The sequence below is a fragment of the Ictidomys tridecemlineatus genome, chromosome 11 (genome assembly GCF_052094955.1).
Source record: "Ictidomys tridecemlineatus isolate mIctTri1 chromosome 11, mIctTri1.hap1, whole genome shotgun sequence".
Lineage (NCBI taxonomy): Eukaryota > Metazoa > Chordata > Mammalia > Rodentia > Sciuridae > Ictidomys > Ictidomys tridecemlineatus.
Window position 1 is genome coordinate 108,740,752 of NC_135487.1, and position 13,746 is coordinate 108,754,497.

Consider the following 13,746-nt stretch of genomic DNA (forward strand, 5'->3'; position numbering starts at 1 on the left):
TCACTGAATAAGCAACTCTGGAGGCAGATCAGGCTGTGTGGAAAGGCCACGAGTTCAGTCTGGACACGTTGAGGCTGAGATAACTTTTAGAAATCCAAGAGAAACAGGTAAGGAGATCAGAGGAAACGTCAGAGCCGGAGAAAACAATTAACAGGTCAACCATATTAACGGGAACTAAAGCCTCTGTGGTGGGAGGAACTCCGAGCTAGGGAAGAGAGGTAAAGAGGAGAAGTGGTGCAGGAAGGGAACCCCAGAAACTCCAACATTTAAAAGTGGGTCAAGGATGATATTTCTGCCAAGGAGTAGCTCCAATGCTAGGAGAACACCCAGAGAGTAGATTAGCTTGGAAGCCGAGTGAAAAGTGACTCAAAAGAGGAGGGTGTAGATGGGAATCTAATCACTGAAAGGCAGATAAAGCAAAGTCTGAAAAAGTGTCTGGTTGGATTGAGAAACATGGAGATCCTTGGGCCATCGCAAGAGTGCAACCCTTTTAGGATTAATGGAAGAAGACGCCATATTGGAGGGGATGGGAGGCAGGCAATGAATGAAAGGAGACAAAATGAGGACAAGTGACTGGGAACCTAGATTTGCAGAGAGGCAAGAGTTAGGGCAGAGGGGAAGTCGGGGGTCAGGGAGCAGGAGAGTTGGAACCGGTCGAGAAGCCATGGAGCAAGAGGGAGAGCAATCATACGCAGTTCCAAGATGGCAGGATCTGGGTCCTGTGCAGGGGTCAGCCCTGGCTAGGAGGAGGGGTGGAACAGAAGGGGTAAAGGGAGCTCTTGGGTTTCCCAGGATGAGGGGTTGGTTCCACGTTGCCTTTAAAATAGGAGGCAAAGGCATGGTGGGCGCCGCTGCAGACTTGAGGAGAGTGATGATCTCGAGAAATGTCAGAGGAGAGTGAGAGAATAAATCAGCCAAGACAGGGAGAGGACCCACTGGCTGAGACGGAGTGCCCATCTGAGACCGAGGATCATGAATTCAGGGCAGGCCCCATTTTCTTCTCTCCCTCCTTCCAAGGCCGCACAGACTCAGTGCTCGTTTCTGAAGATCTTCCGCTCAGGGACCCCCAAAACCACGTCTGACGCTCCCTCTTCCTTCCGCAGACGGTGCTCTTCTGGACTTGCGAGAAGTATCCCCACCTGAAGGACTGGCAGGTGTTGCACAAAGGCCTCCTGCGCCTGGTGAGGAAACTGCACAAGTGTGTGAGCCAGCACTTCCTGAAGCACTACTTCGTCCCAAAGAGCAACCTCCTCCAGTATGCTAACCCCAGCGAGCTGGACTCCGTAGCCCAGAAACTGGCCTTCTTCCTGAAGAACCCCCAGGTCAGCCTGCCCTGAAGGCCGGCTCTGCCCAGAGACCCTCGCACACTCCATTCTGGCTTGAGCTCCTTGTCCAGGACCCAACCCAGGAGAGAGGCAGAGGAGACCACCTCGGGACTCCAGAGAGGGGACACTGTGTCCTGAGATGTCCGACCCAGGCCTCTCTGGAGCTAAGCAAGCATTTCACCCCAGCTACCTCTCGTGGGGACAGCTGTCATCAAGCTTCCCAAGCCACCGATTTCTGAACTGATGACAGTTCTGGTTTATTTTCTCTTACTCCGGCTCTGATCGTCTGACTGGGAGAACCCCTGGAAGGCCAGACAGGAGCTTGCCGCCCAGGAGTGTACTCTAGCCCACTGAACGTGGACGCATTATCTTTCCATTTGTAAAATGGAGATGTTAATATGCCCTCTTTGGAGAGGGCTTCGAGCCTGTGGCATTGCTGGGACCTTTTCCAACAGAAGGACATTGGAGCAATACAAAGTGCTACTAGCTGGTTTAGGAGCCGGTGTTTGCCTCCCGGATGGGTATCCACACACCGATGGAACGGTTGCACCTAAGCGTTTGCACACCTCTGATGCCCTCAGCCCTCCTACACTGTGGCTGAGTGGCCTCTGCTCTCTGGTGTTCTCCTAAGAACAGCAGGAGTAGTCCTGGTGGCTAGTGGGAGTCCAGGATCCACCCACTGCCAGCTACAGCCATCATGCCAGGATGCAGGAATGGAACTTCCTTCTACTTCTAAAGAATGAGCTCCCTAGCGTGAACTTGCTTGGAGTGACATATTCCTTTGCTCAAATCCCTCGTTCACTTATTCATTCCTTGGTAAATAAATGTTCATTAGGCACTGGGAAAACCAGAGAGAGCAAGATGGACCCACTGAATGGGGTCACACCTAGTGGTGAAGACAAGAAATGAACAGATAAATAAACAGTTACGACAGGTGAAGCCAGGGCTCTAAAGGAAATAAACAGAATGTTGAAACAGAAAGAGGCACAAAGGACGAAAATGAAAACCACAGAAGAAGGAGGAAAGGTGACTAAGGACAGGCTTGAAGGGGCAAGGATGAGTCCAATCCTGTGACCCTGCAAAGCTGATAAGGGATCAGTATTCTAAGGTGTAACATTGACCTCTCCCAAAGCAAGTGGGGTATCAGGATCTGACTTGCCTTTTAAATAATTGCTCAGGTGACTGCATCCAGAAGTCTGGGGCTCAAGAGACTCAGGGGCACTGACAGCTTTCATACCTACCTATTTTAAGGGGCATTGAAGGCCACAAAGCAACACATCCTGCACAGCACAGCTGACCAGGAATTCTAGGATTTCTTGGTAAGCACAATGGTTTCTCTGGCATTTACTTAATGCTTCTCAACTCAAAGCGCTCCTTTATTACTTTTGAACACCCCTCCGCCCGGTAGAAATAACGAAGTGAGATTTCTAAAAGCACAAACTACTGATCTTGTCTTGTTGAAAATTCACCTTTGAAAATGAAAATGGTTAAATTTTCAAAAGTACTGTAACCAAATGGTGGGATTCCCTAGATTATCACACAGGAAATTATGATTTTTAAAATATCAAAACAATTCTTAACAGATATACAAGAAATTTAAGATTTTTTGAAAACATGAAATTACGGACAAACCAGTGCTTTGTTAAAATCCACAAGATTTGCATTCTAATTCTTATATTCTTGGATCTTGAAAAATGTCATCTTTGAAAAAGTGGCAGATGTAATGATTTTTTTTGTTTTGTTTTGTTTTTATGATGCAAACATCTTGATCTAGTTTTTTAAACATTATATTATGCAATCACGGTATGCCAAAAAGTAAAAGTTTACTGTATCATTGATCAAAATGTTGTGGTGTGTGTGTGTGTGTGTAGAAGGTGGGATTGACATACTTCACAGTCTGATTCTAGTAGCTTTCTCTGCCTCTTTCCCAGTAAGATCTAAGGTTTGTGGTGGAAGTTAGGACTCTCTGCGGATTCCTGAGTGTTCCCACTATCAGCCAGCAGATGGCAGCAGAAAACCACATATGAAAAGAGCCAGGTCCTTGCCCATCCCATTCCCAGATCCCAGCAGGTGTCACCTACTCAGCCCATCACCTACACCTGATCCCTCCAACCAAGAGACCCAGGAACTGTGGATTCCAGCTCGTGATGAATGGTCGAACTTTTCTGCCGTTTTTAGCAAAAATTCCAGTCTTTCTACCTGTGCAAGGCACTGTGGAGCTTCTGGCTCCTTTCTGTTACCAGGGAAAGATTGCACAGCTTAGAAATGTCTGAGATCATTTCTCCTTTATTCCGGCCAGTTTTTGTTTTTATTCCTCCAAAAAAGAAAAAAAAAAAAAAAAAGGCTTTCCATCGTTCTTTCCTCTTCTAGGTGCTGGGGATTGAACCCAGGGCCTTGTGCATGTGAGGCAAGCACTTTTGCCACCTGAGCTATATCCCCAGCCCTATATATTCTTCATACAGAAAGCAGACCCCCCGCCCTCGCAAGGAAAGCATGTAGAAAATTCCACTGCAAATTCCATGGGCCCAGCTCTCCTTGTGTTCCTTTTATTAAAATGGAGGAAGTGTCACTCCTCAAAGGCCCGTGTCTCTGCATGTATGGTTCTGAGGGCTCCCACTCCCCCATCTTCCCACTCATTCCCTGCAGTGTCCTCCTGCAACTGCCCCCTGCCTGTCTCCCCCCCACCTCTCTACACAGCTTCCTGATGCGCTTGTGCATCCCCGTGTCATGGTTTAGATAGGAGGTATCACGCAAAACTCATGCGTGAGACAATGCAAGGAAGTTTAGAGGTGAAGGGGTTGGGTTATTAGAGTCTTAACCTAGTCAGTGCCTTAATCCACTTGAGTGGATTAACTGGGTGGTAACTAGGTGGCAGGATGTGGCTGGAGGAGGTGGGGCACAGGGGACGTGCTCCTGGGTATGTATTTTGTCCCTGGTGAGCCAAGCTGACTCTCTCTGCTTCCTGATTGTCATATCCTCAGCTGCTTTCCTGGGTCACACCCTTCTACCCTGATGTTCACCTTGGCCCCAGAGCAATGGAGTTGGCCATCTATGGATCGAGACTTCTGAAATTATGAGTGCCAGATACATTTTTTCTTCTCTAAAATTCTTTGGTCACAGTGGCAAACAAAACAAAACAAAACAAAAAAAAAACCACATTATACTTCCTCACCACTTGCACACCTTTTTTCTTGAATTGTGAAAGATATTCATACATGCAAAAGTCCAAGAAGTTTAAATAACAATAATAAAATAAACACCAGTAAGCAAACAAACAAAAATAAGCACTAGTACTTTGGGATGCTTCTGGGTACCTCTTCCTTCCCTCAGCCTCCTTCCTCCCCTCCTGAACATAGGTAATCATAGATGTACCAAATTTTGTGTTAGTCATTCTGTCACTAGTTTTATCACCTCCTATATTTCGTTGAATTTCAAACCCCCAACATTGTGAGACGCACAACGTTGCCTAAAAAAAAAAAAAAAAAAAGAAACGTGCTAAATATAATTGCAAGACACCACTGGTTATAAGATGCACGTCTTTTTAGAGAGATTAAAATGTTAGAGTAAAAGGTATGTCTCAGAATCAACCAAATATAACTGCATTTATCCCCAAAAAAATGTTTTTAGTTTTACCTGTTTTTGAGATTTAGGTAAATGGAATCAAACTGAACAAAGTCTTCTGTGTTTGCCTCTTAACATAAGAATAATCGAGAATCCTTCTGAGATACTCAGAGTGGGCTGCTTTTCATTGTGATATAATCTTCCCCTGTAGGATTCTGCTATACTGGACATATCTTTGTTGTTGTACTTGAGGTGGATTTTTTTTCTAGTTTTAGCGATTTGCATATTTTGGTGATTTGCATATTCTATGCATACTTTCCAGGTCCTCAGATGCAGTGTTTTAAGAGTATATATATATATATATATATATATATATATATATATGGACAAGATTTCGGTCCATGGAATATATGCACACTTAAATTTATTGAGTAATACCCAAGTATTTCCCATAGTGATTATACTGGTCTAAATTCTCCATTTTAAAGTAGGTGAATTTTCAGTGACTTTTTCCATTTTAACAAAACCCATTTGATATCTTATTTTAAAAAATCACCTTCTTAAGATCTTGAGGATGTGCTCCAGTACTTTCTCTAGAATTTCATGGTTGTCTGTTTCACCAGTATTAGGAAATGCTCTTTGTTTTTTCTATCCTATTCTGGTATTTTTTAATATTTTTAATAATATTTTTTACTTGAAGGTTCATTCTAATACCTAAAACACCGGCTGGGCCCTGTGTTTTCCTAGTCAGAAGATTTTAAACTACTAATTCATTTACTTTCACATACAAAGGCTATTTGGACTTTTTTTTTCCTACTTGCATATGTGTTAAGTATTACTTTCTTAGAAATTTCTTTACCTGAGTTTTCAAATTTACCAGCATAAAATTTTTCATCATATTTTGTCACCTTGGTTTTGATGCCCCCAAACTTCACTTATAGATCTTCTTGCATCTCAGACTTTCAGAGAGGGAGCCCCTCCCTTCTCCCTGGAGTACTGGCTCCAGCATTTCCTGCAGGGAGAGTGGATGCTTTTCATTTGAACCTGCCCTTATCCACTTTCATTCTTGAAACTGAGTTTCTATTTTAGGTTCACAACAATTGTTTTCATCCTACAGATGCTTTTCTCACTGTTTCTAGCTTCCATGGCTGCTATTCACAGATTCTCTATTTGTCTCTTTGCAGGGTATCTGTCTTTTTTCTCTGGCTGTTTCTGGTATCCTCTCTCTTTCTCTCTCTCTCTGTCAAGTCTTAGGCTTCTTAGACTTTAGATTTTTTTTTAAGTAATTCTGGGAAATTATCAGCATTTAACTCTAAATAATTGCACTCTCTTATTCTCTCTACAGACAGAAGAATAAGTTAGATATGTAGTAGTCTCAAACCATTTTATTTTCTGTATCTTTTAACTTCTGTTTTAGAATTTATACCTTTTTTATCTCTCGGAACTCCATTCTGGATAAATTTGGATATCTGTCTTCCAATTGACCAATTCTCTCTTCACCTGCATCTAATCTAATGTGTAGTGTATCCACTGAATATTATTTCCAGTGTTTTGTTTCTCATTTTCAGGAGGTCGATTCTGCTATTTTTTTTTAAACCTGCCTGATTGTGCAAGGTCTCTTGTTCCTACCCTTTGTTTTTAAGCTTCTATATTATGTATTTAACATAATAAAGATAATTGCATTTTAATTCATACATGAAAGTTCTAACATCTGAAATATTTGATGGGTTGCTTCTGTTGTCTGTTTTTTTGTTTGTTTTTGATTGTCAATAATAGTGCTTGTTTCTTCTGTGCTTTGTAAATTTTTAATGTGAGCTGTTTATTTTTCCTTTAAGTTTTACCTGTGGGAGTTTCTTTGAGATCTGGGTTGAAGTTGAGGTACATAAAAGGATTCACTTTTAATTTTGTCAGTTAATCAAGAACATTGCCAACCCAAGACCATTTAAATTAAATTCAATGTTTGTAGGTTTTTTTTCTCCCAAAGCCAGATTTAAATTATTTGAGACCTTTTTTTTTTTATAACAAATCCTTAGGTAATATATATTTTTTCCTTCCACTCAGTGCCAAGATTAAAGTGTTTGTTTTTTTTTAATTTTTTATAATGTGACTAAAAGATTGACAAGAGCAACATAGAGGAGGGAAAGCGTTTGGGGGGACTCAGAGGTCTCAGTCCACAGACAGCTGACTCCATTGCTCTGGGCCCAAGGTGAGGCAGCACATCATGGCAGAAGGGTGTGGAGGAGGAGAGCAAGCTCAGGTCGGTGACAATTAGGAAGCAGAGAAAGCTCTGCTTACCAGGGACAAAGCATATACCCCAAAGGCACAGCTCTAGTGACCTTCCTTGTCCAGCCACACCCTCCCTGCATACGGTGACCATCTGTTAATATGTTCAAGTGGATTAATGCACTGATTAGATTAAGCCTCTCACAGCCCAATCGTTTCACCTCCAAACTCTCTTGCATTGCCTCACAGGAATTTGGAGGTACACCTCATATCTAAACCATAAGAGTAAGCAAGTCCCTGCCCTCATGACAGGTTTATTCCTTAGTCACCCCCATTCTGAGAGTGTGGCCTTTTGAGCCCCAACTTTATGCAGAAGATTCCTGCTAGATTGCCCTCTTAGGCCAGCCATAGTCTAGTGAGGCTGCCCATGGAAAGCTCCAGAAGGCTTGAGTCAGCAAACCCCTCGGGGCAAAACTTTGCTGCCCACTCACCTACCAGAGGTCCTGGCTTCCCTTTAGTTTTGGAGTCTGTGTATTCCTTGCTTTCCTTCTACCTAGGGATGTATTGTAGAGGTAGAGACTGAAGCCACAATTCTAGCTCTGTCAGTGGAAAGTCCTAGTAAGTGCCTAATCGACTCTAATGCTGGCTACGCAGTCTGACCTGAGCTGGAAACGTCAACAGTATCTTTGGCTCACCTTTCTACATGTAGTCCAATATGGCTCCCCACTCCAGGCCAAGTCATCACCTTGCCCTTCTAGCAGTCTTGCCACTACGTCCCATCCCACCTCCGCCTTCCCTACCCAAGAGCCAGGGAGGTCTTTGGAACATGCACATGAACTCCCTCTGCTGGCCCCTGTGGTTTGGCTCCTCCCATTCTCTCTTCCCTTGCCCATGGCCACTCTCCTGAGCTCTGTTCCAATCGCATGACGCTTTGCTCCAAACACGCCAAGATCATTCTTGTACACCTTTATACCTGCTTACCTTGGCTTATCACTCCTTTTCCCATATGTTGGCCCGACCCACTCCTCCCTGGCCAGCCTACACAGCAAGCCTCTCTGTGCCCTGCTCTCTGCAGAGTGAATTGCCTATTTTCTGGACTATAGGCTTTAGGCAAATAGAGTTTGTCTTATTCACTACTGTACCCCCGCACCTAAAACCACATCTAGTGTATAGTAGATGCTCTATGGATATTTGATAAATGGATAGTTGGGGCAATTAATGAGTGGATGGATGAATGGATGATTCTGTTCCATGACATGTATCTGTTTGTGGCAGGGACTGGACTTGAATTCAGTTTTTCTTGATGCTCAAGCCAGGTTCTTTCCTCTAGAGATATAGCATTTTGAGAGGTTCAAGAATCAAAATGAAAAAGAAAAATTACCCCTGGCTGTAGAAGTCTGTTTTCTGGGAAGGGCCTAGCTCTTTTCTCGCTGTGCAGAACGCAGCTCCATGCAGCAGTGCACACTAATGCTGCAGAGGCCCAGTGTTGTGCGGTAGCTCCCTGGCAGCCACAGCTAAAGGCAGATACTGTGTAGCAGGTGTCTGCTAGAATGGGATCCAGCATGCGTTTTGTGGACTGTGTGAGCACACAAATCCTTTGCACGTGAACAAACCGTGCCTGAAGAGAGTTCAGGCCTTCACCCTCCCTTCCTGCCAAGCACGGAGACAAACAGTAGTGGTCTTGGCAGAAGCTCTCTGTCCATTCTTTGTCTTTGAGTCTAGACCATTTATTTCCTTTCATTCAACCAGCTTTACTTTTGGCAAACTGACTTTCTTTTGTGAGTTTATATCTTATGTTCTCAGACTTTGTACCACATGAATCTTCCGTCAGGACCCAACCCACGGAGCGCCTGAACACAAAGGAGCCCGTGAATAAATGCACTGTGTGAAAGAACGCTATTGCCAGTAAATAAAACACCTTGGGAACCTAGCACAGAATCTTGCTTATGATGTAAAATGTAACTAGGTGGGGCACCCAACACATTGGGGTGCTTACTAAAAAGAACCCAAATCTTTCATTTCCGGCCTGAGCAACCAGATGAGCAAGCAAGAGCACAGTTTGGGTCATTTGGTGGGTGCCAGGTACAAAGGGAGCCGGACTCCAAATTCCTAGCCTTCCATGCATGTCACACCCCTTAGCAGGGGGTCCCTCCTCCTCTCCTGCGCTCTTTCCTCTTCAGCCTCCTGCCAAAATGTTCTTCGTTCGTACAGTGTGATATCAGGGGGATCAATAAGGCTCCCAATCCTTGATTTTATCTGTCCAGGGGCCTCCATTTGCAACTTGTTGGCTTTGTGACCAGGATCTGAGCTCTTCTTGAAGGAGTAGGAGCTCGCCTTCTGCCTAGAGCTGTGATCCTCCTTTCAAGCAGCAGGGGGCGCCCGCGGCCTCTCCGCGTGGACGCACAGCCGCAGTGCTCCAAGCCCTGGGGAAATTCCGCCTGCTGCAACCGGCGCCCGCGGACAGCACGGGGGCGGGGACACTGCGGACCTCGCGGGGCGCCGCAGCCTGGTGGCCACGTACCTATGCGGCTCCCGGGCGCTGGGCCAGGGCGCCTCCGCCCACGCCGACTCTGGGGGAACCGAGAACACGCTGACAGCGACCCCCAGGGAACTCTGCACCCTTGAAGCGACCCTTTTAGCCCATTCAGCGCCCAGAGAGGCTGTCGTGATGCACAGGTTCACTGCCCTCCGAGGGGTCCCTCTTTTCAGGGGAAAGTATTTATTGCCCAGGGGGTGGGTTGCGGGGGGAGAGGCACAGCCACTTCAACCCATATGGTGGCTCATCTGGACACTTGGTGTGCTGCTGTGGGGTGCAGAAGAGAGAAGGAACCTGTAGTGGTCCTTTGGACTCCGTTTTCTTAGATAATCCCCAGGGGAAAGCAAAGGTAGGAGATCCAGCAGGCGTCGTGGTACGTGGGGCCAGAATGGGTGGGTGAGTGAGAAATGCTCAGGAAGAGGAAAGGACGGGACGCCAAGATTTGCAGACACTTCCTTTGTGCCCAGCACATTTTGGGGGTGCCTGGTGTTTTATCTCATTCAGTCCCCTTGGCAATTCTTTGAGGTAGGTGGATACCCAAAACCCATTTTGCTCATGAGCATTGGAGGCTCACAGAGAAAAAAGTACTTGCCCAAGTCCCCAGCAGGATGTGGGCAGTCATGTTCTTTTGGTATTGGTCATAATAATTACTCACAGTTCGGGTGACAGGAGAGACTCATGGAGACAAAGCAGACCAGGACCCAGGTTCAAGGTGGAAGCCTCAGACCTTCCTGCTGGGCCCTTCAGCCAAATGAGCCTGGCAGAAACCAAAGGATGGGGGTTGGGTTGGGAGGGACACACACATACCATTCCTTGTCCTTGCCATGACAGACACTCCACACCTGGACATGGGTCAGTGTCCTCCTGGGAAGGGGAGAGTGGTGGAACTCTAAGTTAAAATTTTCGTGTTGGGCCTTTGAACGCTGTAAAAATCCTCAAAAATCACTTTTACAAAAGTTAATCATTCGCTTTCTCCACAGGCCAGATAACCTTTGCAACATGGTTGGGGTTTTATTTGCTTTTCTTAAAAGTCCTGAAGTTTGTATTTGGCAGAATGTACTGTAGGAGAAGAAGAAAGGAATTCAGTGTCTAGTAAAGGGCTTGGTTTTCTTCCTGCCCTCTATGTCCCAGGAGTTCAATAACATTTCCTTGGTGAAAGGTTATGAATTGAGGACTAAAGAAAAGTCTGTCTTCTTCACTGTGAGCCTCATGGATGGCTACGTGTAGGAGACCCTAGCAGAAGATCGCATTCCAAAACCTAAAATAAAATAAAATAAAATCCACCACCATCCTATACCTGATTCCTTAGGATCCTGCTCACATCTGGGGGGCAGCCAAAGTCTACAAGCAGAAAGGATTATCACCGTTTCCTTAGTACAGTGCATTAATCAACTTTAGACTTAAGAGAGATGCAAATTAGGAACTTTTTTCATTAAAATAGAAAATATTATAAAAATACTAAAATTTCAATCACTTAAAAGTTAACTGAGGGCTAGTGGCAGCTCAGTGGTAGAGCACTTGCCTAGCAAGAACCCGATTTTCCTCCCTAGCATGTGAACGCAAGTGCGCACATAGTTAAAAATAGAAAAATAAAAATAAAAAGTTAACAGACCTCCTATAAGAATTATGGAGGACACATTGGCTGTGTGAACTTAGGCAAGTCAATAGACTTCCTTAGGCTTTAGATTCCCCCTCTGTTAGGAGGTGAGCTCACAGCCCCTTCTGAGATCAGTGCTCTGCATCCTATAATCTTGCAGGCTACCATAAAAGGCTTCCCTAGCACTGTTCCAATGACCGTTTTTAGTTTTGTTTTTCTTTTGGTACCAGGGCTTGAACCAGTCACCTTTCTGTTCATTCCCCTCTATGACATATGAAGTGTCAATCCCAGATCTGTCACACTGATCCAAAGCTCTGGCCAGCCTCTCCTCTGTGACAGGAACTCGAATGGTTTCCTGTTACTCACTGAATAAATGCCACTTGGGGTCTTCCATGAAGTAGCCCCAACCTGACTTCCCTTCCTCATACTCCTCACACTTCTGCCAAACACAATCTCTGCTTTTCTTTCTTTCTTTTCTTTTCTTTTCTTCTTTTTTTTTTGTACCAGGGATTGAACCCAGGGGTGCTTCACCAATGAGCCACAACCCAACCCTTTAAAAATTTTTTTTTTTAAATTTTGAGACAGGGTCTTGCCACATTGCTTAGGGCCTCACTAAGTTGCTGAGGCTGGCTTTAACCCTCCTGCCTCAGCCTGCAGAGCTGCTGGGAGTACAGAGGTGAGCCACCTCACCCAGCACGGCACACAGCCCTGTTTTTCTTATGGGTCTGCTCACTCATCACATTCTGTCTGGAGCAAGTGCAGCTCCCATACCTGCCTGTAAAACCTCCACTTCCCAATGAAGGCCCAGCCCACAGCCTCCTTTTCCTTGAAACTTTCTAGGAGGCCCATACTTTCATGTGTGTATTCAGCCAATAGATATGTATTCAGCATCAGCTCGGTGCCAGATTTTGTTCCACGTGTGGAAATTCAGTGGCAACTAAGAGGGCTGAGTTCCTAATCACAGGGAGCTTGTTGTTGCTGGGTGACAGAACCTAAACCAACCAACAAATAAGAAAACAATAGATTCCAAGAGTGCAGGGGAGGAGTGCTTGGATTTGTTGGCCTTAGTGCCAGTCTACTTGTAGTTGGCCTTTTTGAGATCAAATCCTATCTTGCAAACCCAAGTCTCATTTACCTTTGTGATTTCCACACTGCCTGACAGCATCGCATCTACCATCTGTGCAGTGGCCCTCGGTGTGTATCTGTGGAAGGGCACAAACCCTGGATTTGTCCCTGCCCCACCACATAGCTATTAAGAGGTTTTGAACAGGTCCCTTGATTTCTCCAAGGCTTAAGGTCCTCGTGTGTAAAATGGGGACCATAAAACCTGCCTTGCTGACTTGGAAAACCAAATGAGTTCAGGTGTGAGAAGTTACTGAGTAAACTATAAAATGAAGCATCCCATAACCATAATGATGAAGCCATGATTACCCTGGGTCTTGGTACTGGCTCCCTTTGGATAATAAAGTAGGCTATCTGCTCCAAATACAGAAACCCTTTGGATAGGAGTATATTTAGAAATGTAATTTCTAAGTCTAACTTTCTGGGTTCTTAAGGAAAAAAGAATTCTGGGCTCAGGATAATCTCAAAATGCCTGAGAAGCAACTGGGTTTTTTTTTTTTTTTTTTACTCTCTCCTAAAATATGTCCTCTCAGGGATGTGCCTTTTCTATCTATTAGGGTTTGCTGCTGCAAACCCATGAGACATGCAGTTAAAAGCATGCTCCTCTGCTTGGTGCTCTCAGAAAATATGACATTAGATGAAGTCCTCTCCTGCTCTTGGCTATGATTCTCTAGTGTCAGTGTGTGAACATTTTTTGCCACTCACCAACCACAGAGGGCAAAGAACCTGAAAACTTCTCTTCTCTTCCCACATGGTCTCAGACTCCGTTTTCCATCTTCTTAGCTTTCCAGAATCCACTCCTTACTGCAGCCCTTATTCCTGCACAGGGTTGGAATGGCTGTGAATGGCTCTGCCTTGGGATGTATCAGCCAGAATGAAGCCGCTTGGAGCACAGTGTCCAAGATGTACCCCCTGCTCATTCAAAGTTTCTGAATGGGTTCCAAAGTTTTGACAAAAGTTTTTTTTTTTTCAGTATCTTCAGTGTTATTTTATAATTAAGTCCCCTAAAAATGGCTCCTGGTCATGGAGATCTATTTCTCTGAAAACACTGCTTGGACAAATATCCTTTGGGGTATTTGATAAGTATTAATTAAATTGAAAGAAGAGAGATATCTGAATATGCAATCGTGTTGGTAGCACATTCCTCCATCCCACTTCTTCCCATCACCTCAATTAATCAGGACTTCAGGGAGTATGTTTCCAATTTCTTACTCTCTCTAGTGAGACTTGGAGCCTGTGGCCTTGGATAACTTTTCTCCTGTGTTTTCTATCTTGGGGACTCAGGATTTCACTTCCAACACCACCTGGAGAGACACATGCTAAGCTAGGGGACAGCTCATAGAAGCCTCTGCTGACAGGGCCCTTCACTGAGGGCTCTGGCC

General features: G+C 44.9%; 1 protein-coding gene and 1 long non-coding RNA gene across 10 annotated transcripts in view; one reads left to right on the plus strand and one right to left on the minus strand.

The window, feature by feature from the left end:
• Mab21l3 (mab-21 like 3) overlaps nucleotides 1–13,746 on the plus strand; it is a 92,992-nt gene that overhangs the window by 53,427 nt on the left and 25,819 nt on the right. For 8 of the 9 annotated variants that reach the window (XM_078027075.1, XM_078027080.1, XM_078027081.1 and 5 more), the window contains exon 7: nucleotides 1,104–2,644. In XM_078027075.1, coding sequence (XP_077883201.1) covers nucleotides 1,104–1,337 — 234 coding nt within the window. In that variant the 3' untranslated portion in view covers nucleotides 1,338–2,644. Of the gene's footprint in view, nucleotides 1–1,103; nucleotides 3,442–13,746 lie in introns of those variants that run through there. The other variant, XM_078027079.1, reaches the window with a different exon arrangement.
• Nucleotides 8,706–10,550, minus strand: LOC144368274 (uncharacterized). Its single transcript, XR_013428075.1, has 2 exons — nucleotides 10,488–10,550; nucleotides 8,706–10,402 (listed from the first exon to the last, which is right to left on the minus strand). It is a non-coding gene; the product is annotated as an uncharacterized LOC144368274 (long non-coding RNA).